At 40.9% G+C, this 22,478-nt stretch overlaps 1 protein-coding gene across 2 annotated transcripts in view; it reads left to right on the top strand.

Annotated features, from left to right (window-relative positions):
- The window catches only part of CD200R1L (CD200 receptor 1 like), a 30,362-nt gene that overhangs the window by 1,873 nt on the left and 6,011 nt on the right, over nucleotides 1-22,478 (top strand). The window contains exons 2-5 of one of the 2 annotated variants that reach the window (XM_025377062.1): nucleotides 6,705-6,772; nucleotides 15,516-15,581; nucleotides 17,217-17,534; nucleotides 17,659-17,907. In XM_025377062.1, the coding sequence (XP_025232847.1) occupies nucleotides 6,727-6,772; nucleotides 15,516-15,581; nucleotides 17,217-17,534; nucleotides 17,659-17,907 (679 nt within the window). In that variant the 5' untranslated portion in view covers nucleotides 6,705-6,726. The remainder of the gene's footprint in view (nucleotides 1-6,704; nucleotides 6,773-15,515; nucleotides 15,582-17,216; nucleotides 17,535-17,658; nucleotides 17,908-22,478) is intronic. The other variant, XM_025377061.1, reaches the window with a different exon arrangement.

The following is a 22,478-nucleotide window of genomic DNA, read 5'->3' as shown; positions in this document are numbered from 1 at the left end:
TTAGAAATACTTTTTTTTAAATTTTTTTATTCTGAGTGTCCAATGTCAGGCATGTATATATTTAGGATAGTTAACTCTTTTTTTGATTTGAAACTTTTATCATTGTGTAATGCTCCTCTTTGTCCTTTTTTTTTTTTTTTTTTTTGCTGTTGTTGGTTTAAATTCTATTTTGTCTGATATAAGAATAGTGACCCCTGCTCTTTTTTGTTTTCCATTTGTGTGATAGATCTTTTTCCAACCCTTTACTTTTAGCCTGTGTGTTTTGTTACATGTGAGATGGTTCTCTGGAAGCCAGCAGATGGTTACGTCTCGTTCTTTTATCCAACTTGCCACTCTGTGCCTTTCAAGGGGCACATTTAGGTTATTTAATTCCAGATTAATATTGATATATGAAGTTTTGACCCTGTTGTGATGCTGTTAGCTAGTTGCTTTGTAGTCTTGATTGTGTGGTTTCTTTATAGGGCTATATACTTAAGTGTGTCTTTGTAGTAACAGGTATTGTTCTTAAATTTCCATGTTTAGAACTCCCTTAGGGATCTCTGGTAAGGTTGGCCTTGTGGCAGTGAATTATCTTAGTGTTTGCTTGCTTAGGAAAGATTGTATTTCTCTTTGCTTATGAAGCTTAATTGGAAAGTATGAAATTCTTAGTTGGAATTTCTTTTCTCTAAGGATACTGAAAATAGACCCCAATCTCTTCTGGCTTATAAACTTTCTGCTGAGATGTCTGCTTTTAATCTGATGGGGTTCCTTTGTAAGTGAGCTGGCCCCTTTCTCCAGCTGCTTTTAAGATTTTTTTATTTCACATCGACCTTGGAAAGTCTAATGACTATGTGTGTTGGGGATGGTCATCTTGCGTAGCATCTTGCAGTTGTCTGAATTTCTCAAATTTGCATGTTGGCCTCTTTAGTGATATTGGGTAAATTTTTGTTGACTATATCCTCAAATATGTTTTCTAAGTTGCTTACTTTCTCTTCCTGTCTAGGGCAAAGTTTAGGTTACCAGGAGGCCCACAACTCTTTGGGGACCTGCTGGTCCTCTAAGCTTGGCAGAGTCACAGCAGGTTGTGGGGTATGTTTGTGGGTGTTCTGGCAATGCAGTGGGTAAAGAGATGAGTATCCCTGGGCAAGACTCTTGCTGCAAGTGTGCACTGGTGTACTGGGGGAACCCGCCCCCAGTATTTCAACGTAGGTTATTTCTATTTTCCATAAGTGTCGGCCAGCTGAGAAATAAAGAGAGACAGTACAAAGAGAGGAATTTTACAGCTGGGCCACCAGGGGTGACATCACGTATTGGTAGGACTGTGATGCCCACCTGGGCCTCAAAACCAGCAAGTTTTTATTAAGGGTTTCAAAAGGGGAGGGGGTGTAAGAACAGGGAGTAAGTACAAAGATCACATGCTTCAAAGGGCAAAAAGCAGAACTACTAATAAGGGTCTAACAAAGATCTCGTGCTTCTGAGGAAACAGGACAAAAGGCAAAAGCAGAACTACTGATAAGGGTCCAACAAAGATCACAAGGCAAAAGGCAAAAGCAGAACTACTGATAAGGGTCTATGTTCTGCGGTGCATGTATTGTCTTGATAAACATCTTAAACAACAGAAAACAGGGTTTGAGAGCAGAGAACCAGTCTGACCACAAATTTAGCAGGGCCGAGTTTTTCCCCACCCTAGTAAGACTGAGGGTACTGCAGGAGACCAGGGCATATCTCAGTCCTTATCTCAACCACATAAGACAGACATTCCCAGAGCGGCCATTTATAGACCTCCCTTCAGGAATGCATTCCTTTTCCAGGGTATTAATATTAATATTCTTTGCTAGGAAAAGAATTTAGTGATATCTCTCCTACTTGCACATCTATTTATAGACTCTCTGCAGGAAGGAAAATATGGCTCTTTTTGCCCAACCCTGCAGGTAGTCAGACCTTGTGGTTGTCTTCCTTTGTTCCCTAAAAATCTCTGTGATTCTGTTGTTTTTCAAGGTGCACCGATTTCATATTGTTCAAATACACATGTTTTACAATCAATTTGTACAGTTAACACAATTATCACAGTGGTCCTGAGGTGATGTACATCCTCAGTTTATGAAGATAACAGGATTAAGAGATTAAAGTAAAGACAGGCATAAGAAATTATAAAAGTATTATTTGGGAACTGATAAATGTCCATGAAATCTTCACAATTTATGTTCCTCTTCCACGGCTCCAGCCAGTCCCTCCATTTGGGGTCCCTGACTTCCCGCAACACTGGTGTGGTGCCTGTAGCCTGGATTCTTTGCCCAGAACATGGTTGTGAAGACTACCCAGCTTGTGCTCTCCTGACCAGTTTTCCCTGTGGTGTCAGTCCCAGGAGCAGGCCCAACCAGCTAGTTTTGTCCCAAGCCTTTTGTGTACAGATCACTGAGGTGTTCCAGATGTTGTGGGCTGTGGAGATCCCTTGGGCAGAAGCTGCAGATGGCCAATAGGCTAAACCCTTATTCGATCAGTCTCACAGATAAAGGGACGCCCAACTACCATGCCAAAACACAAACCTACTCCTCACTCTTCTCAGTGTTCTGTGAGTGGGGACTCCTCCCTAGCTTGAACTTAGGCCACAGATCTCATCTTGATACCTCTGGGTGGTGTGCTTGAACCCTGGACTTTGGGATCGAGTGCATGGTTTTATCCTCTGACACCTCAAGATTGAGCACCGGGTGTGCTGGGGAGGCCAAACTGCTCCCAGGCCACTGCAAAACACTCAGGTGGGGAAATGGAGGCTGTGCTGTGTGCACCCTATTTCAGGAGTGGCCAGGCATGGGCCTTGGGTGGGGCTGGTGGACAAGGGTAGATTAGGTACACCCTAGTCCTGTGGGAAAGGCAGCCCTTCCTTCTGCCAGCCTGGCAGTCAGCAAGGGTTAGAATCACTCAGAAAAAGATGGCAAACCTTGGCGATGGCCGTATATGGTTGTGTTTTGCTGCACCTGCCCCACATGAGAAATCTTCTAGGTGCCACACAGGTTTGAGCTGTGCCTCTGCCTATTCTTTGGGCATTAAGTAACCATGTATTAGTTCATTCTCACGTTGCTATAAAGAACTACTCAAGAATGGGTAATTTATAAAGAAAAGAGGTTTAATTGACTCACTGTTCCACAGGCAGCATGACTGGGGAGGCCTCAAAAAACTTACAATCATGGCAGAAAGGTGAAGGGAAAGCAAGCATGTCTTCAAATGGCCAGCAGAAGGTGAGGAGGTGCTCCACACTTTTTTTTTTTTTTTTTTTTTGAGACGGAGTCTCGCTGTGTCACCCAGGCTGGAGTGCGGTGGCGCAATCTCGGCTCACTGCAAGCTCCGCCTCCCGGGTTCACGCCATTCTCCCGCCTCAGCCTCCGAGTAGCTGGGACTACAGGCGCCCGCCACCTCGCCCGGCTAGTTTTTTGTATTTTTAGTAGAGACGGGGTTTCACCATGTTAGCCAGGATGGTCTCGATCTCCTGACCTCGTGATCCACCCGCCTCGGCCTCCCAAAGTGCTGGGATTACAGGCTTGAGCCACCGCGCCCAGCCTAAATCTTGTGAGAATTCTATCATGAAACAGCACCAGGTGGAGGGTGCTAAACCATCAGAAACCACCCCATGATCCAGTCACCTCCGATCAGGCCCCCCTCAGGATCACAATTTACAATGAGATTTGGGTGGGAAACCAAACTATATCAAACTATCAATATATTTTTCCTCTCTTCTCTTGCTATCACTAACATACATTCCATATCCCTGACTGGGATTAAGGGGCAGATCTGTGGTTATGAAATAACTTTGGACTGTGTGATGCTAATAGCTCCTAAGAATCAAAACAACAACCATTACTTTTAAATAATAATAATGATAATAATAATTAATATAAAATATGTATATAATTTATATAATAATCACAGTCACAATAAGCGTATTTTTTTCCAGGAAGAAATGATATTGTTCACGTATTAACACTCAGCAAACAATTTCAAAGTTTTTCCAGCTAGAATTCTAGCAAGAAGTGGGGAGAGTTTATGTGCAGAATTTGGAACTTTTTTCCTCTGGCACTCTCATTTTTCCATATACTGAAGTAGTTCTGATATTTTATTTTTATTTAGTGTAGACCACAATTTGGTCAATGTTTCAGCTCACTAAACAAATTAATAGTGGTATGGTTTGGGTCTGTGTCCTCACTAAATCTCATGTCTAATTCTAATTCCCAGTGTGGGAGGTGGGGTCTGGTGGGAGGTCATTGGATCATGGAGGTGACATTCTTATGAACGTGTTAGCCCTATTGCCTCAGTGCTGTTTGCATGATAGTGACTGAGTTATGAGATCTGTTTGTTTAAAAGTGTGTGGCATCTCCCACCCACACCTCCTTCCTCCTGCTCTGGGCATGTGAACATGCCTGTTCTGGCTTTGCCTTCTGCCATGAGTAAAAGCTCCCTGAGGCCTTCCCAGAAGCAGATGCCACCATGCATCCTGTGCAGCCTGTAGAACCATGAGCCAACTAAACCTCTTTTCTTTATAAATTACCCAGTCTCAGGTATTTCTTGATAGCAGTGCAAGAACTGACCAACACACACAGAGCCTTTTCTAATGCCTGGAGCTAGAGCATTGAATCTAGAATCTCTGCCTAACTGGATTCATATCAATAATTTGGCCTCATTCAGCTTTGTCTTTTTCATTATTCCACATCCTTAATATTCATTCCTATACATATTGTCTAGATTTATAACTGTATCCATTGGAAAAGTCATATAGCTCTTTTGGTGCGTGGTGTAACTCCTTGTGGATCACACTGTACCTCACTTTTTGCGCCCTGCGGGGACTCAAGTCTGGTTATAAGTCTGGAAGCAAAGAGGAGTGAGGGGGAAGATCCTGAGGAGAATAGAAAGTGTCTTTTAAGGCAACTAGTTGAAGAAAAATCATTATAGTTTCTTCAGGCAAAGCTGGGGGTTAACCCCCTCAAACAGGGGTAGGAGGACTGCTTCTATGGGCAAAGACTTAGGAGACTTTAGAGATTTTACATGCTCAGTTTCCTCAGCTTTTGCCTATATGTTCACATTCCAATTTTCAGGATCCCATTCCTTTCCAATCAATAACCTCACTCTAGCCGAGGATACCCTGACAAGTTAGGAATTCAATTTGTGTTGTCATTTAACCACTTACGGGATAAGTTTTGGTATCTGGAAACTTTAGCCTTGCTGAGAAGATAGGGGGTTCTTTCATGGCAGATGTAGAAACTTCCAGTTCATTCATATAGTTTAAGTTGAGAATTTGAAGCCCTGAACTCATCTTTTTCTTTATCCATTTGCCCAGCAAATTAGGAGAAACCAGTCAATCTCATTATATATAAATGTCCTAAGGTACCAAACACATGATCACTCAGACCTTGCCTTTTATAAGTATTTGACTAGGATTATCCAGTGGTGACATTTTTGCATATCTCTACTGTTACTTCATGCCATGGACTATCAGTGTGCCCTCTAGCACTAGAAATGCAGTCATTAGTGCTTTTAAATCTAATTAGATTAGATGACCAATTCCAGAAAACCCCGAACCAATTCTGAAAATTCATCCTTAATATTCTGTTTCTTGAGGACCACTTATGATACCAAATCTGTATCAGTCAGGGTTCCACCAGAGAAACGTAATAAGTAGAAAGTATGTATATGTACGTGTATGTGTGTATGTGTGTGGGTGTTATTTCAAGGAATTAATTATTGAAATTGTGGAAGCTTGTAAGTTTGAAATTTATAGGGTGGACTGGTAGTCTGGAAACTTTTGAGCAGAAACTAATGCAACTAATGCTGCCATCTTAAGGAAGACTTTTTTTTCTTACTCTGGAAAACATCACTTTTTCTCTTAAGGCCTTTCAGCCGATTGAGTGAGGCCCATCTTCTTTATTGAGAATAATCTCCTTTACTTAAAATCAACTGATTGTAGTTATTAATCACATACAAAATACCTTCACAACAATGCTTAAATTAGTGTTTGATTGAATGATTGACTACTATACTCTAGTTAACTTGACACATAAAACTAGCTATCACAGGAGGATACACATTTTTTTCAGGGGAACACAGAATATTTACCAAGGCAGACCATTAAATGGGCCGTAAAACAAATCACAATAAATTTAAATTTATCTAAGTAATTATTTTAAAAAGGCTTTCTGTTATTGAGACCAGCAAATGATCTCGTGGTTTCCTGTCTCCTTGTCATTTTTTACCTTGAGAGGTTTCCCTTACCTTTTTTGCAAATTCAGCCATGCATTTGGAACAGGAATTGTATTCATCCTACACTTCTAAAGCTTTTTTTGAAGTGGGGGAGGTTGTCTATCATTTCTATAATAGTTCTGGAAATGGAACTTTACTCCTGGGCCCTGCATTGAACTCTTCCACTGATTAGAAGTGGGTGTGACTGGCAAAAGACTGGTAGAGACTGATCTGTTATAATAATATTGGATGAATCATTTATTCATAACTGCAAAAGAAATGTCAAAATCCTGACATACATGCATTTATTTAGTTATGATCTCACTGTGATTTCTTTTATGTAGAGGTTTTTGTGATTTTTGGTGTGATTATTAATTCATTTAAGGAATTGAAATGTTGTTTTCTGTGATCATAATATATGAAATCAGGGGATTCTAGTCCATTTCAGTAAATAAAGTTTATTAATTTTCTCCATATTTCTTCTCTAAATATTTTCTAAGTTCAGATAATAATTCCTATCTGATGACACAACTGGAAATGCAGAGCCAGAGAAAACTTCTTAATGAAAGTAAAATGCTCACTTACTTAATAACCAGTTTGATGGCAGGATCACCAGCAGAAACATTTATATGGTCATTTGTCTTGTGTGCAATTGTAACAGATACCTCTCTGCACACTATTGCTTGAAGACCAAGCAAGGACCTACTTATTCAATTTAATTCAACAACAACAAAAAACAAACAAGTAGATTTCTTAGTAGCACACAAAAATGTGCTTGGTAAAATAGAAGCTAAAAAGAAGAAAACTTACAGCACCTTCAAGTAGTCTACATATTCTGGTCTTGGAATTAGACAAGGACACAGAATTATATTACAAGGTAAAATGAGATGAGCACTGTAATACAAAATCAATACAAAATCAGTGTATTACAGATCGTAGCTTTTGCACAGGCTATAGAAGTATTTCAGAAGGCATAAATTATTGGAAAAAAGAGGCTAGGGGATCATTGTGGACTAAAGTACAGGGTAGAAAGGCACATAAAATGTTCAGCCAATAGAAACAGTCTGGGGTGGGAGGAGTTTAGTGTGCATGCTGGTTTGCATTGAGAGCAGAGCCGGGAAAGTCAAGTTGTACTCAAATAGCGGAAGGAAGTAGGAAAGGTAGTAATAAAGTCAAAAGAAGAACTGCATGAATTAAGAAGTGGAAAGCTAGCATTTATAAATAACTCCAAGAATTGATTTTTTTTAATGGGGTAAAGACTATTCTAAATGGGAAGTAAAGAAAAAAATACACAAAATATGGGGAGAAAATCAACAATTAACAACAAATAGCAAGAAACCAAAGAAATGTAAGAGAATATTTTGTACAATTTCTCCTATTAAATTAGGAAACTTCCATGAAATACATTTTTTAGTGGAAAACTAAATTAGCAACTGGCTCAAGATGAGATGGAAAACGTGAGCAGATAGAGAACCATAAAAGAAATTGAGAATTACTGCCAAAAAATGTGTGGCCTTATATTGCTATGTAAGAGAAATAGTTTATATCACTTTAAGCCTTTAAGGAACAGATGATTTTTATGTCATTTAGTTTTTCCATAGACTAGGGAAAGGAGAAGTGTTTTCTAAATTTTACAAGTATAACTCAGATATTAAATCCTGACAAAGTCAGTATACAAAAAAATTTCTAAGCTAATTTCACTTGTAAATGCAGAGGCAAAGATTCCACATATCAGCATATCAAATCAATAGTGCACTAAAAGAATTAAACCAACAACAAGGTAATATTTTTAGGAATGTGAAATAGTTGATATTAAATAATCTACTAATAAACTTTACCTAATTTTAGATTAAAGAGAAAAAGAATCTCAAAAACTGTTCAGTATATGTCAAAAAGGTGTTTGATAAATTTGTTGCTGATGACTTATAAAACATCCTAGTGAAATTAGGATCAAAGATACATCCACGGCATGACTGAGACTGTGTCTTAAGCATAGACCCCTGAGTGGTCTGAGGCCTGATTGCCAGGCCCTTATAAGACCTTCTTGATTTACACATACTTAATGATTTACAATTAAAGCTGGTTATGAGAGTACAAAAAGCATATTTCTCCCTACTCCCATTATATAAAAACAGTCCTATTGATGCAGTGGCGGGCTGTCTGGAGTGGCCATGGCCATCATGCCAGCTGCAGAAGGGAGGTGCGGGCGGTGGCAGCAGGACTGGCTGTGAGAGCCGCAGTGGTAGTGGTGGGACCTCTGTGCTCCGTGTCTCTGAGGCAGCTGACCGCACTACCCCCACCCTCGCATAGCCAGGCAGGACCCACTCCCAGGCACTGAGACTTTACTATGGCCTCAGCCTCACCCCCTGCTTCATCCTGGGAGCCCGCAAGCACCTGGCTGAAGGCACAGTCAGGACTCACACTGCTGGCCCTGGTCGCATTGGGTTCCTTTGTGCAGGGTTGGCTGGGGTCACCATGCCACCTGCTCTTTGCCCACTGCTGCTGTGGGGAAAACACAGAGAGGAGGTGCAGCCAGGGCTGTGCATTCCATGAAGCCAACAGGAACTGGGAACAAGTGAGAGCCCTGCCCCTTCCAAGTTGGCAGAGCAGGAGTTCTCCAGGTACAACTGTAGCTGCCCAAGCTGTGGCTGCAACCTGGGCACCCCTGTGCTCTTGGGAGCTGGGAACAGGCAGAAGCCCCGCCACCTTGGCCCCCTCCAGACTTTGGGCACCAATAAGCATGGGAGGAAGGCCAAAGGGGGTTGCTGAGGGCAGCTTACTGCTGGCCTGCAGGTGCCCCTCGACATGAACAGCGTGGGTGCCACGAAGAACCTCAGGAGGTGGAGAGGCTCCAGGGCGGAAAGGTGCAGGTCCCTGGCAAAACCCCGCCTTCAAGCCAGGAAGGCCTGAAGCCTTGGGGCTGGGCTGCTGGTCCAGCAGACTGAAATTAGAACTTGTGGTGCTTTTTCTGAGCCCATCTATGGGCACCCATGGAACAACTGGTATGCACTTTCTCCCCTCTGGGGCGATAAAAGCCCTGGATTTAGAAAGACTTGAAGAGAAGATGGGACAACCAGTTGCAGAGAGGCGCTACCTTCTCTGCTGAGAGCTGAATAGATAATGGGACAACCTGCCTGTAGAGAGGACCTGCCCATTATAGGGTTTCCTCTCGGCTAGGAGCTGAACACTCAATGGGATGACCTGCCTGTAGAGAGGAGCTACCCACTCTAGGGTTTCTTCTCTGCTAGGAACCAAACACTTACAGAAAGGAGCTACCCATTCGGGTCTCCTCAGAGCTGTTCTATCGCTCAGTAAAGCTCCTCTTAACCTTGCCCGCCCTCCACTTCTCTGCGTACCTCATTCTTCCTAGTCACAGGACAAGAACTCACTACCTGCCAAATGATAGGGTTAAAAGAGCTGTAACAAAAACAGGGCTGAAACACGCCCCTTGCTTGCCACATTGTGGGTGACAAGGAGAGAAGAGAGAAGGAGAGAAGAGCTGTGGCACTTTGGGGAGCCCAGACCTAGGAGCTCCCTGAGCCAGGGCTGTGACACCCTTTTTATGGCTCTGCAGTTCCTGGTGTCTCCAAGCTTCTGGGCACCACCACATTCCCCCGAAGCTGTTTATGGTACGCCTGTCAAGCTGCAGCCTTGCAGGGAGCTGGCACCCATGCCAGCACCTGGAGCTGCCCACTCCTCTGCAGGTAGTGTGTCTGGCTGTGTGCAGTAGCCAGATCCCATGCTCACTCATACATTCCTTTATTGGTCTGTGCCTGGCTCGTCCTTGGCAGATTGGGATCCAGGCCAATAGTGCCAGCCAAGTGCAGCCTGCCAGGCCAAATGGGCAGAATGAGCCCAGTGGGCCACAGCAAAATTTGGGCAAAGGTACCATTGGCCACAAAGGTTTCCAACTGGCAAAGTGATATCCCAAAGATCCCGTAACACTATTGTCTCATGATGATCAGGCTTAAATTACCCCTGCCAAAAGGCAACTCCATGTTGTGCCTACTGGTATACAGGGGAAAGCTATAACTTAGAGGAACTCTTAGCGCGTCTCCTGGTAGAAGTATCTCCCCTCTGAAACTCAAGATCCTAGACTCACAAATCTAAAATTACTGGGATTTGGTAGCACAAATTCTCTAAATGAGTCAGTAAGAATGATGGTGAAGGGAGGCGGAGGTGGCAGTGAGCCGAGATCATGCCACTACACTACAGCCTGGACAACAAAGTGAGACTCCGTCTCAAAAAAAAAAAAAAAAAAGAATGATGGTGAGTGAGACTACCCCAGTTCTACTCCTTGTCTCTCAGATCCAGTTTATTCTATGAACTGGGGAACTGGGGACACAGCACCCTCCTAAAGGGTGGTGTCCCATCCTCATAAGATATAATTTCCAAACCTCAGTTGTGCCTTCAAGAGGCTACGCCAGTGCTCCATCAAGCTGGCAATTTCTGAATGCATCCGCATGCCTCTACCCCACACCTTCTTGTCCTCTCCCTTCCAATTTTGACTCTTCCAGGTCTCTGACCAAACAAGCCAAACCATTTGCCACTGCTCATGAGTTTATCTCTTTTATTACTGAATCATTTTTTACTTGAGTGTTTTTCATCATCGCTGTCTTTCAGGGCCAGAACACAGTGGGGCTACAGTGCTGCAACAGTCTACTTTTGGCTTATGTCACAGACTGAGGCAACCCATCCACAAGCTAAGCTTTGGGTTTTGGTCCTAGGGAACTTACAGGGAGGGCTTAGATGTGAGCTGAGGGAGAGATGACAGTGTAACAGTGGTATATGAAGTGGGGGCCTGGACCATTTGTTCACTTAAATGACTGGTGTTCTCTCTTTCTGTTTTATAATGGAATGTTGCTGGACCCACTTTACTTTATGATTTTGTGGGTCTAATAGTATGCAGCTTACAATGGGCTGTTTTAGGAGCCTGATCGTTTCGTATCCCATGATTAGATGCTCAGTCTTCACCAGGGTCCCATAGAATGCCATGGGCTATTTTTAAAAAGGCAACTAGTTATCTGCTTCAGATGACACAGATTTACTCCAGAACCCTAGGCCTGCACTGACTGTCCTACTGGACTTGTCTGAGGCTCCACAATGCATCTTTATCACAGAATCTTCTTGTATCACAGATCTGCCTGATTTGATGAACTTTTTTTCAGGGCTGATATACTGTAGCATGGACCTGTTACAGATTCCTTTCTTGGCCTGGAGCACATTGGACTAGCATCCTATTAGAGGGTCAGAGCAGTAATCGCAAATATATAGCAGGCTGCCTCCAAAACCAAGTATTGTGCTACTCAGTGGTGGGAAGTAAGGTTAAATAATTTGTCCTTTTTTCGGGAGGAGATATATGGTAGGGTCCAGACCACTGGGCTACTAGAAACTTCACTAATGTGTCAGGTCCTGATTCTTTATAGAATTGACTTCTCACCTCTGGAATGCATGTGATTACCTAAGGTATTCATAATAACTCTCACTTTTTGCTAGAAGATCTAATTGATATGATGTCATCAATATAGTAGACCAATATGATGGTCCCTGCAGAATGCCCAGATAGCCTAGATCTTTATAGATTACACTGTACATGAAAGTAGAAATTAAGACAAGACCATATTTATATACTGTGTACTGTCCTGTGGAATACAAACTTACTTTTGATGTTCCTTCCTGGTGAATATTGAAAATAATGCATTTACCAGATCAATAACCACATATTATAACTGGAGTATCTCTAGTAAAGATAGCTTATCTGGCAGAGTAGCTGCAGTTGGGGCTGATACTTTGGTAATTTTGCATTGGTCTACTATAATTCACCATCCAGTGTTTTGCAGGGATCGAACTGGTAAATTAAGTAGGAGACATAATGGGAACCACTATTTTAGTACACTTTACGTCTCTGAAAGGAGACTCATACTTAGGTCTTCAATATTAATATTTATTTACTATCTTCGCCAAGGTGAGTGGTTTGGGGGATTTCTCTTGGTCTTTCCTATTATAATAGCTCTTACTTTACAGATCAAGGGATCAACAAGACGGTCTGCAAGCTGCTAAGCATGTTCATTCTAATTAAATATTCAGCAACTGAAAAACCTCCACTGGATAAGTCTGTGGACTTTGAAGGTCCACTGTGATATAAACCAGGCCCAGGATTTCTTTTATCCCCTGACTCCGATATGTTTCTACTCTAACAGGAGGCCCTTAATGTTCTTTGTGTTCTTGGGTATCAGGATCAATTCAGATTAGTATTCAAATAACCCTCAAAAGATATTTGTATTCCTCTTTCGCCAGTTATGGTTACCTAAACACATGGTCACAGGTTCTTTGGTGAAGGACTAGGGGAATAACTATTGCAACAGTTCTCAAAGTGTGGTTTTCAGATGGCTGGGGATAATCAAGACCCTTCCAGGGGGTCCCCTAGGTAAAAATGAGTTACAACAACAATAATAATGATAATACAGTGATGTTATTTGCCTTTCTACTGATATTTTCACTGAAAGTGCAATTGAACTGTTTTTTTTAAAATTACTGGTGGCTTAGCATGAATAAAGTACAGAGTACTGTATTAGTTTGCTAAGGCTGTTGTAACAAAGAACCGTAAAGTGAGAGGTGGAGGCAACGGAAACATATCGTGTTACAGTTCTAGACACTAAAACTCCAAGATCAAGGTGTTGGCAGGGCAATTCTCCCTCTGAAGGCACTACGAAAGATCTGTTTCAAGCCCTTTTCCTAGCTTCTGGTACTTCCTGGCTTGTGCAGCATACCTCCAGTTTTTACATGATGCTTTCCCTGTATCCATATCTGTGTCCAATTTGCTCTTTTTATGAGAACACCAATTGTATTGCATTAGGGGCTCACGCCACTCCAGTATGACTTTATCTTAGCTAGTTATATTTGTAACGATTTTATTTTCAAATAAGGGCACATCTCTGAGGGGTAGGACTTCAACATATAAATTTTCGGATATATAATTCAACCTATAAAAGGCACCAAGCTGCACCAATAGTCATTGTATTCTTCACACACTCACACACACACACACACATTGCCTAAGAATGTCTTTGATGATTCAGTAAAAAGTATTAACGTATTAAATCTCAAGCCTTATATACAGTATCTTTTAAGTATTCTACATGATCGAATTGGAAATACATTTAACGCATTTTTCTTGCGTACCAAATCATGATGATTACCTTGAGGAAATGCATTTGTATCAAATGTTTGAGTTGCAAGCTGAACTCTTTCCAATCACCTTTTTACATCCAAGGCGGGCAAAATACTCATTAAGAAAAAGAAGGGTTTTGGCTGGGCATGATGTCTCACGCCTGTAATGCCAGCACTTTGGGAGGCCGGGGTGGGTGGATCACGAGGTCAGGAGATCAAGACCATCCTGGCTAACAAGGTGAAACCCCGTCTCTACTAAAATACAAAAAATTAGCTGAGCGTGGTGGTGGGCGCCTGTAGTCCCAACTACTCGGGAGGCTGAGGCAGGAGAATGGCGTGAACCTGGGAGGCGGAGCTTGCAGTGCTTGCAGTGAGCTGAGATAGCACCACTGCACTCCAGCCTGGGTGACAGAGAGAGACTTCACCTCAAAAAATAATAAAAATAAATAAATAAATAAATAAATAAATAAATAAAGGTTTTATGGGACTTTAAGTGAGACCCAGTGGAAGAAATTGGCATGTAGAAATTTTTATCATTTTCATTTTCTTATTGTGTCCAGTTAGCACTTTACTGTCTTTACGAATGTATACAAAGGCTATGCTCTGTTGCCATCCCATCCTATTGACAAGTGTGATGGTAACAGCATGGAAAATACTCATCAGAGACAATTCTTCCTGCATCAAAGCCTACAGGAGAGAAATGAAACAATGGAAAAAAAAAACTGCAATGACAAGAGTATAACGTAGGCCTCCAGTCTTGACTAGAATCTTGCCCTTCAGATTGATCGTGTTGTCCTCACTCATTATGGGTATTACAGGTGAATAATGGTAATACCTGATGGGAATTTCCATCATGGATATTACCCACGATGATGTCCACTGAAAAGGTCTTGGTTATCCGTAGCCATCTGAAAACCACGCTTTGAGAATTACTGCAACAGTCATTCCCCTAGGCCATCACTGACGTACCTAATCCTAACCGTACCAAGTGTTAGGTAAGGAACATCATATATTGTGGTATTGCACATCATCAGATTTGGACTGAAACAAATATCTCTCTAAATTTCATATTCTTTTTTTTTTTTTTTGAGACGGAGTCTTGCTCTGTCGCCCAAGCTGGAGTGCAGTGGCCGGATCTCAGCTCACTGGAAGCTCCGCCGCCCGAGTTTACGCCATTCTCCTGCCTCAGCCTCCCGAGTAGCTGGGACTACAGGCGCCTGCCACCTCGCCCGGCTAGTTTTTTGTATTTTTTAGTAGAGACGGGGTTTCACCGTGTTAGCCAGGATGGTTTTGATCTCCTGACCTCGTGATCCGCCCGTCTCGGCCTCCCAAAGTGCTGGGATTACAGGCTTGAGCCACCGCGCCCGGCCAAATTTCATATTCTTTATGTTAAGATTGAAGCACTGTTTCCTTACCTCTCTGCAGTTCCCCCTGAAATGACCCTGTTTCTAAGCAGGCATAGAACTGTGGTGTGCAAGACAGTTGCAGCAAAGATCTCCCGGACCCCACAGGGGGATTGTGCCACCGAGCAAGAATATTGGGGCAATGGCACAGTGACTATTGGGAGTTCATGTCACTGGGAGGGCCACAATGTGCCTACCATTGTGCCTCATGGTAGGCACATTTGAGTAGCAACAAGAGTGACTATAGAGCTACTTCCTGGTTAGTCATTATTCCAGTTTTGTGTTCATTTCTTTCACTCTTTTAGAGGAGTTAGGTTAAAAAGGAAAACAAAAATGTACAGAGAAATTTCATTTAAAGATGATGTCTCCAGCATTTGGAGAAAGGAGTATAATTGGACCAGCTCATATGAGATGCCCACATGGAACCATCTCCTTGGTTGGGGAAGGAGGAATAGGGGGAGGCTTGGTTACCTCATACAAGCTAGTTGACTAAACAAAGCGTCTCATGAATGAGAAATCATTATTAATTGCTTATAAGTATAATTTTTAAGATGTTAACAGGTTTTTTCCTCTAATGATGGCATAACTTCTAATTTCTGTTTTACAATTATTTTTGTATAATTTTAGTTATGGTTAACTAATTGTCTTTACGTTGAGTAAGACTTTGTGGGGAAAAACTGGCTTCCACTCTGAGTACATAAAATTGATTTCATTTATTCTTCTCTAAATATTTTCTAGCTTCAGGTAGTTCATGTATGGATGGAAAGCAGATGACACAGATTTATTCAAAAATGTCTGCAGAAGGTAATATGCTTCCTTAGTAGTGGCCAACACTGAGGGATGGAAAGTTGAACTTTGGTGGAATCATTAGCTGATGGCCTGGCTGGGGGCCAGCCTTGTGACTACTTGAAGAATGTGTTGATCTGAGTGCTGTGGTACGAGGGATCCTGAATGTCCCAGTCTCTAGTGCTCCAAACAAGCCATGTTCTTGCTTACCTCTGAACATTTGCTAAGGTGGAGTGGTGGAAGGAGCATGGGTTTAATGACCTTTCAGGTCTGCGTTAAAGTCCTATTTCTTTCTGTATCTGGTTATGTGATCATTATCTGACTGTGAAATATAAGGGTTGAAGTACCACCTAAGAGACAGGTGACACCAAAACAGGAGAGGAGTGATATTAAATGTAGGGTGTAGCAAAAACAAGCTTCATCCACATAAAGGTTTGCCCCTCTGTAACTGATTCTGCTTATGCTATCTGATGAGATTTCTGACACTCACCTTTGTTACAGGTGAGTAGTGACATGTACTTTGGCAGAATAAGTACCTCTCAGTAAACCCTGATCAGTTGTGGAAACATTATGTTGACTTATGAGATGCATGAGAATCTATGTTGGAAGATGCTTGTAGGATGCAGGGCTTAATTTTTACTTTAAAAGATGGACAGAAAGGAGTCGACTTACACATTTACACCTGATAATTGGATTGAATATACAGAAATAAAATCTATGAGCAAAGTTTACCACTGAACTCTCTGGGATTATATGTGTGACTAAACAGGAAGGAAGGAAAATATCCAAAGGCTATGTTTGACAATGTCACGAATTTGCAGTAAAACTTTTTCATGATAAATGTCCAAAGGAAAATAAAGCTTTTAAAAATTATATGCCACACTACTTTTTAAACTAGAAATAAATATTTCTAAACATCTTATCAATAGGCATTTTTTTAACTTACATGGGATGGCTCAACTGGCAAAATTAAAGATTTTTTTAAAGATCTATGGGTCTCACTGACTCTGTAATTCTCTAAATAAAGCGTGTAATTATCTAAATAAAACATGTCTAGCTAGCTCCACCTGAATGCCATATTAAGTTACCTTTAATGAAAGAACCATAAACTTTCCACATTTATGTTTGTCTGAAATAACAACCTTAGAGACAGGTGTTTAACTTTGATGTTACTAATTTTTCTTGTGCTCACCAAAACGAAGGAGGAGACAATCACATCACTAGTTATTCCATTTTCTTTTCCAAGGCACATGATTTGTATGATAAATACAGTAGTCTCTATCACCTAAAGATTAGATTTAGAGCATTGCCTTTGTTGTTTAAATTACAATTCTGTTTTCTTCTCTGTTTCTAAATATTAAAACTCCTGAATTAATTTCAGAATACTTTATTGTATTTCAGAATACAATGTTATGTATATTGTTTTTCTAATAATACATAATACTGGAGAAAGTTTGTTAATCTTTAGATTGGGTTCAATATATTATTTATATTTTGTGAATGTTATTTTCTTACATAAGTCTAATATTTCTGGAATAAGATCAGCAAATTTATGTTCTAATACGACTTCATGTAATGTACTGTGGATAAACATAACACATGAAGTTCTTTGTCAAGGTGTTCTTTATCATTATCCTTTGTGTGTGTGTCCAGGTAACATTTCACAGCCTGTACTGATGGATACAAATGCTATGCTTTGTTGCCCTCCTATTGAGTTCAGAAATTTGATCGTAATAGTATGGGAAATAATCATAAGAGGCCAGCCTTCCTGCACAAAAGCCTACAGGAAAGAAACAAATGAGACCAAGGAAACCAACTGTACTGATGAGAGAATAACCTGGGTCTCCACACCTGATCAGAATTTGGACCTTCAGATTTACCCAGTGGCCATCACTCATGACGGGTATTACAGATGCATAATGGCAACTACTGATGGGAGTTTCCATCGTGGATATCACCTCCAAGTGCTAGGTAAGGAGCATCATGTATTGTGGTATTTCACATCACCAGATTTGTGACTGAAACAAATGTCTCTCTGAATTCCATATGCTTTATGTGAAAACCAAAGCATTTTCTCCCCCTTTCCTCTCTGCAGTTACACCTGAAGTGACCCTGTTTCAAAGCAGGAATAGAACTGCAGTATGCAAGGCAGTTGCAGGGAAGCCAGCTGCTCAGATCTCCTGGATCCCAGAGGGGGATTGTGCCACTAAGCATGAGTACTGGGGCAATGGCACAGTGACTGTTGAGAGTATGTGCCACTGGGGGGGCCACAATGCGTCTACCGTGACCTGCCATGTCTCCCATTTGACTGGCAACAAGAGTCTGTACATAAAGTTGAATTCAGGTAAGCGCCTGTCTCTTGTAGAAGAGTAAACTTGATGCTCAACTTTTTCTTCCATAGAAAATAATGAATAACCAAACAGTAGGTAAGAAAATTTGAGCTTCTAGGTTGGAAATATTCTCCAAAACTGAGAAGTGCATTACAACGCTAGAATCTTATCTTTTAGTGGAACAGCCATAAAAATAGATTTTGTTAACTTAGTGATCTATAGGCTCTTACTTTGAGATTAATTCTTGATATGAAATATCACGAGTTTTATATAGTTTTAACAATCCTTGTTCAGTAGATAGCCCAGAATGACAGTTATTTTCTTCCTGATTTTATTTCTTATTACTTTGTTACCCTGAGTAAGAGACAAGTAATTCCTCCTGTCTCGTCATCTGAAAGCAATCTATTAATTAATTCAGAAAATACTTATTGAATGCTATTTATAAGTTTGAAGCTGGTGATGCAAAGATGAAAAGATAAGGTCCACATCTTTATATTGTTTTGGGCAGGATAATCTGGTGTTTAGGAGCAAAGCCTTTCACTTCATATGGTTTTTGTTCACCAGTTATATGAACTTGAACAGTATTTAACATTTCTATCTCATGGTTTTATCTCATGGTTTCTTTCTTTTTTTTTTTTTTTGAGATGGAGTCTCACTCTGTCGCCCAGACTGGAGTGCAGTGGCCGGATCTCAACTCACTGCGAGCTCCGCCTCCCAGGTTCACGCCATTCTCCTGCCTCAGCCTCCCGAGTAGCTGGGACTACAGGCGCCCGCCACCTCGCCTGGCTAATTTTTTGTATTTTTTTAGTAGAGACAGGGTTTCACCGTGTTAGCCAGGATGGTCTCGATCTCCTGACCTTGTGATCCACCCGTCTTGGCCTCCCAAAGTGCTGGGATTACAGGCTTGAGCCACCGCACCCGGCCTCTCATCGTTTCTTTATCTGTTAAATGAAGACAATGGGAACCACCTAATAGGATTATTGGGTTAATTAAATAAAATTATATATATATATAAACATGCTGTACATATAATTGTATTAATATATCTACTACATAATTGACACTCAGCAAATTTTAGCCACTAGATTTCCTTATATTAATAAATGTTGGCTATTATATGTATCATATTAATAAAAATTAGCTATTGTGATAATTATTATAACTAATATTAAATATCATCATATTAATTATTCCTCATAATATCTTTCATGTTTATTTTCTGTTTTGCATCAGCTTTATTGACATATAATTTATATACCATACATTTCACCCATTTAAAGAATGCAATTCAATGCTTTTGTGACCACTGCTACAATCAATTTTAGAACATATTTATCACCCCCAAAAGGAAACCATGTATTTGTTAGCTGTGTTTTCCATGATCAATCTCCCATCAAGTCTAGGTTCTTACTTCATATGTCTTATCTTTTTTTATATATTTATTTTCAGTATTACTTGATCTTCCCTTCTGTACACCAACATTCAACCCAAATTCTAAGCCTTTTTTCCCCTTTATCTCCTTAGGAGCTTTGCTTCATTCTCCTCTCTCTTTTGTTTAGTTTTTTGTTCCTTAAATTATTTTTCTAAAGCTGCTCATAAAACATGCCTATTTTTCTTCCGTATCCAAAAGCTTGGTGTTATGACTTCCTCAAACATTTAACTCTTGGCTTCCACTCGTATCCAAGAATATTTTTAAAAGAGGACCCTACACTCATTGTCTCTTCTTTATCACCTCACATCTATTCCTTACCTCATTTGTGTCTCCCTGCGCAGAAAATGCTCTGACAAAAAGCATCTCTCAAGTGCCAAATAAAATATAAATGTTTCATTCTTTGTTCACTTAATTAGCTTCTTCATAATATTTGTTATAACTATTTACTTTTAAATGTCTCATAATATTTAATTTTATGTATTTACTAATTTTAAATATTTTATTAGATTTTTAATAATGTATTTTATGATTCTGTACCCCATGCATGTGGGCCTCTTTGGGCTCTTCAAAAGTGTTAAGTGCTTTTATTCCTCTGTTCCCTTTTACATGCAATTTCTTTTAATTTTTAATTTTTTAATTTTTGAGACAGAGTCTCGCTCTGTCGCCTAGGCTGGAATGCAGTGGCGCGAACTCGGCTCACTGCAAGCTCCGCCTTCTGGGTTCATGCCATTCTCCTGCCTCAGCCTCCCTAGTAGCTGGGACTACAGGCACCCACCACCATGCCCGGCTAATTTTTTTTTTTTTTTTTTTTTTTTTGAGACGGAGTCTCGCTCTGTCGCCCAGGCTGGAGTGCAGTGGCCGGATCTCAGCTCACTGCAAGCTCCGCCTCCCAGGTTCACGCCATTCTCCTGCCTCAGCCTCCCGAGTAGCTGGGACTGCAGGCGCCCGCCACCGCGCCCGGCTAGTTTTTTGTATTTTTTAGTAGAGAGGGGGTTTCACTGTGTTAGCCAGGATGGCCTCGATCTCCTGATCTCATGATCCGCCCCACTTTGCCTCCCAAAGTGCTGGAATTAGCAGGCATGAGCCACCATGCCTGGCCTTGAATGCAATTTCTACTTCTCTGTAAGGCACTTCTTTCCCTATACTCTCTTCTTCCATTACATTTGATCAATTCCTGTTGAAGTGTTAAGACTTAGTTTGACACTGATCCTCTGGGATGATTTTCTCTGGCCTTGAAGTTCGGTTAGCTGTTCCTCCTCTGTGCTCACAGAATGCTTCCTACATGCCTCTGGCAGAGCACCTCCACAGCCCTGTAATTGACTGCTCGGCACTGTTTTCATTCACAATGCTTCTGACACCAAATGTGTGTGTTTTTTTCCCCGCACCAACGAATTCTCCAACTCTCTAGACACCATCTAAGTGTCCTACAATTCAATTCAGACACTAACTACCTGGACTTAGCACAGACCCCACAAGTTAAAGGCTTACTCTCATAAGACCTCCCTCACTTCAGACACCAGTCACAAGTCCCAGATTGCCACCTGAACTAATCAACTGGCTATAATTTCAGAGAGTTCCCATGATTCCCTTGTCAGGTTTAATAATTTGCTAGAATGGCTCACAGAACCCATGTCAACCTGAAATAATCAAAAGGATCAGAATCCAGTTTAAAAGAGTTTATTTAAGCAGAAGTCTGAGAACAGCCATTCGGGTAACACAGACTCCAAAGGAATGGGGTCAGTGCTTCAAACTTCAAACTTCAAACTTAAGGTCTTGTTTATAGAGGCAGAAAAGAAATTCAGTAGGATTATACCTTTTTTACATATAAGGCTGGTTTATGAGTTATAATGATTTAATTAAAGTTACAGTTTGTTTTCTTTTCTGTACAGTTTGTTTTCATTTCCTTTCCAATTTTAAGAGTATAGTTAACATTTCATGTTAGGCAATGTGATAGTTATTGTGTGAGAGAAGAAAGAAGGAAGTTAATCAATAACGAAGATCACAGTTTAGAGGGAAGGGGTCTTCTCTTGCATCCTTTAGTCATTTACAGCAGTTTACAAAACAATGTAGGCAAGGAAAAAGGCTAATGTACAATCAGGGAAATTAAAGTTATGGCTGCCTAGGTCGTAGCTGCTTGTTTACGTAACTCAGGTCCCATAATCACATTCTGTTAAGGCTCAAAATATTTTAAAGTTCCAACAGCTTAGATTTTTAAATTACACACTCAGGAATGCACTTTATTTACTATTACTAATTTCTTATAAAGTGGCCAACTCAGGAACAGACAAATAAATAAATAAATAAAGAGATGCGTAGGGCAGGGTATGGAGGAAGGAGCTTCCGTGATGTCTCTGGGAGTGCCAACCTCCCAGCCCCTCGATGTGTTCACCAGCTCAGAAAATCTCCCAACCCAGAAGCTCTCCAGACTCTGTCATGTAGAGTTTTTGTGGAGGCTCTATGATATAGGTATGATGGATTAAATTATTGGGCATTGCTTATTAGCTCAATTTCTAGCCCCTCTCCCCTCCCAGAAGGTCAGCGGAAGGGGACAGTGGTGGTATGGGGCTGAAAGTTTCAACCTTCTAACCATGCCTTGGCCTTTCTAATTATCAGCCCCATCCTGAAGCTGTCTTCAGGCTCCCAGCCACCACTCATTTCATTAGCGTACAAAAGATGGATCACTGTGGAACTTCCAAGAAGTTTAGGAAAAATCCTTGGAAGTGTGCCGGGAACTGGGGGACAAAGACCACATACATACATATTTCTTATGATATTACAGCCACTTACTTCTGTTAATCTCAGCACAGCATAAGGTCCTTGAGAGTTGGAACCACTTTTTTTATTTTTGTATTCCTGAAGTCTGGCACAGTAGCTGACACATACAAGTCACTGAAGAATTAGGTTCAAATCATTGCAGATTCATCTCTACATATTCCATTCTACGCTCCAAATATGACTTAGGTGAACTCATCTTTAAAACTTTTCTCAAATTGTTTCTTTATCTTGAAAAGTCCTTCTTTTAACCTATTCAATCCTGCAGACCAGCAAGACCCAGTTCAAGTCCTGCTTCTCCCTGACCTCCGTGTTAGAGTTGATTAAACGTTCTTATTCCTTAGATGATTTATAATCTGTAATGTTCATCCAACACTGTTT

Source organism: Theropithecus gelada, chromosome 2 (genome assembly GCF_003255815.1).
Source record: "Theropithecus gelada isolate Dixy chromosome 2, Tgel_1.0, whole genome shotgun sequence".
Lineage (NCBI taxonomy): Eukaryota > Metazoa > Chordata > Mammalia > Primates > Cercopithecidae > Theropithecus > Theropithecus gelada.
Note: the sequence above shows the minus strand (reverse complement) of the source record. Positions and strands in the feature narration are given on the sequence as shown.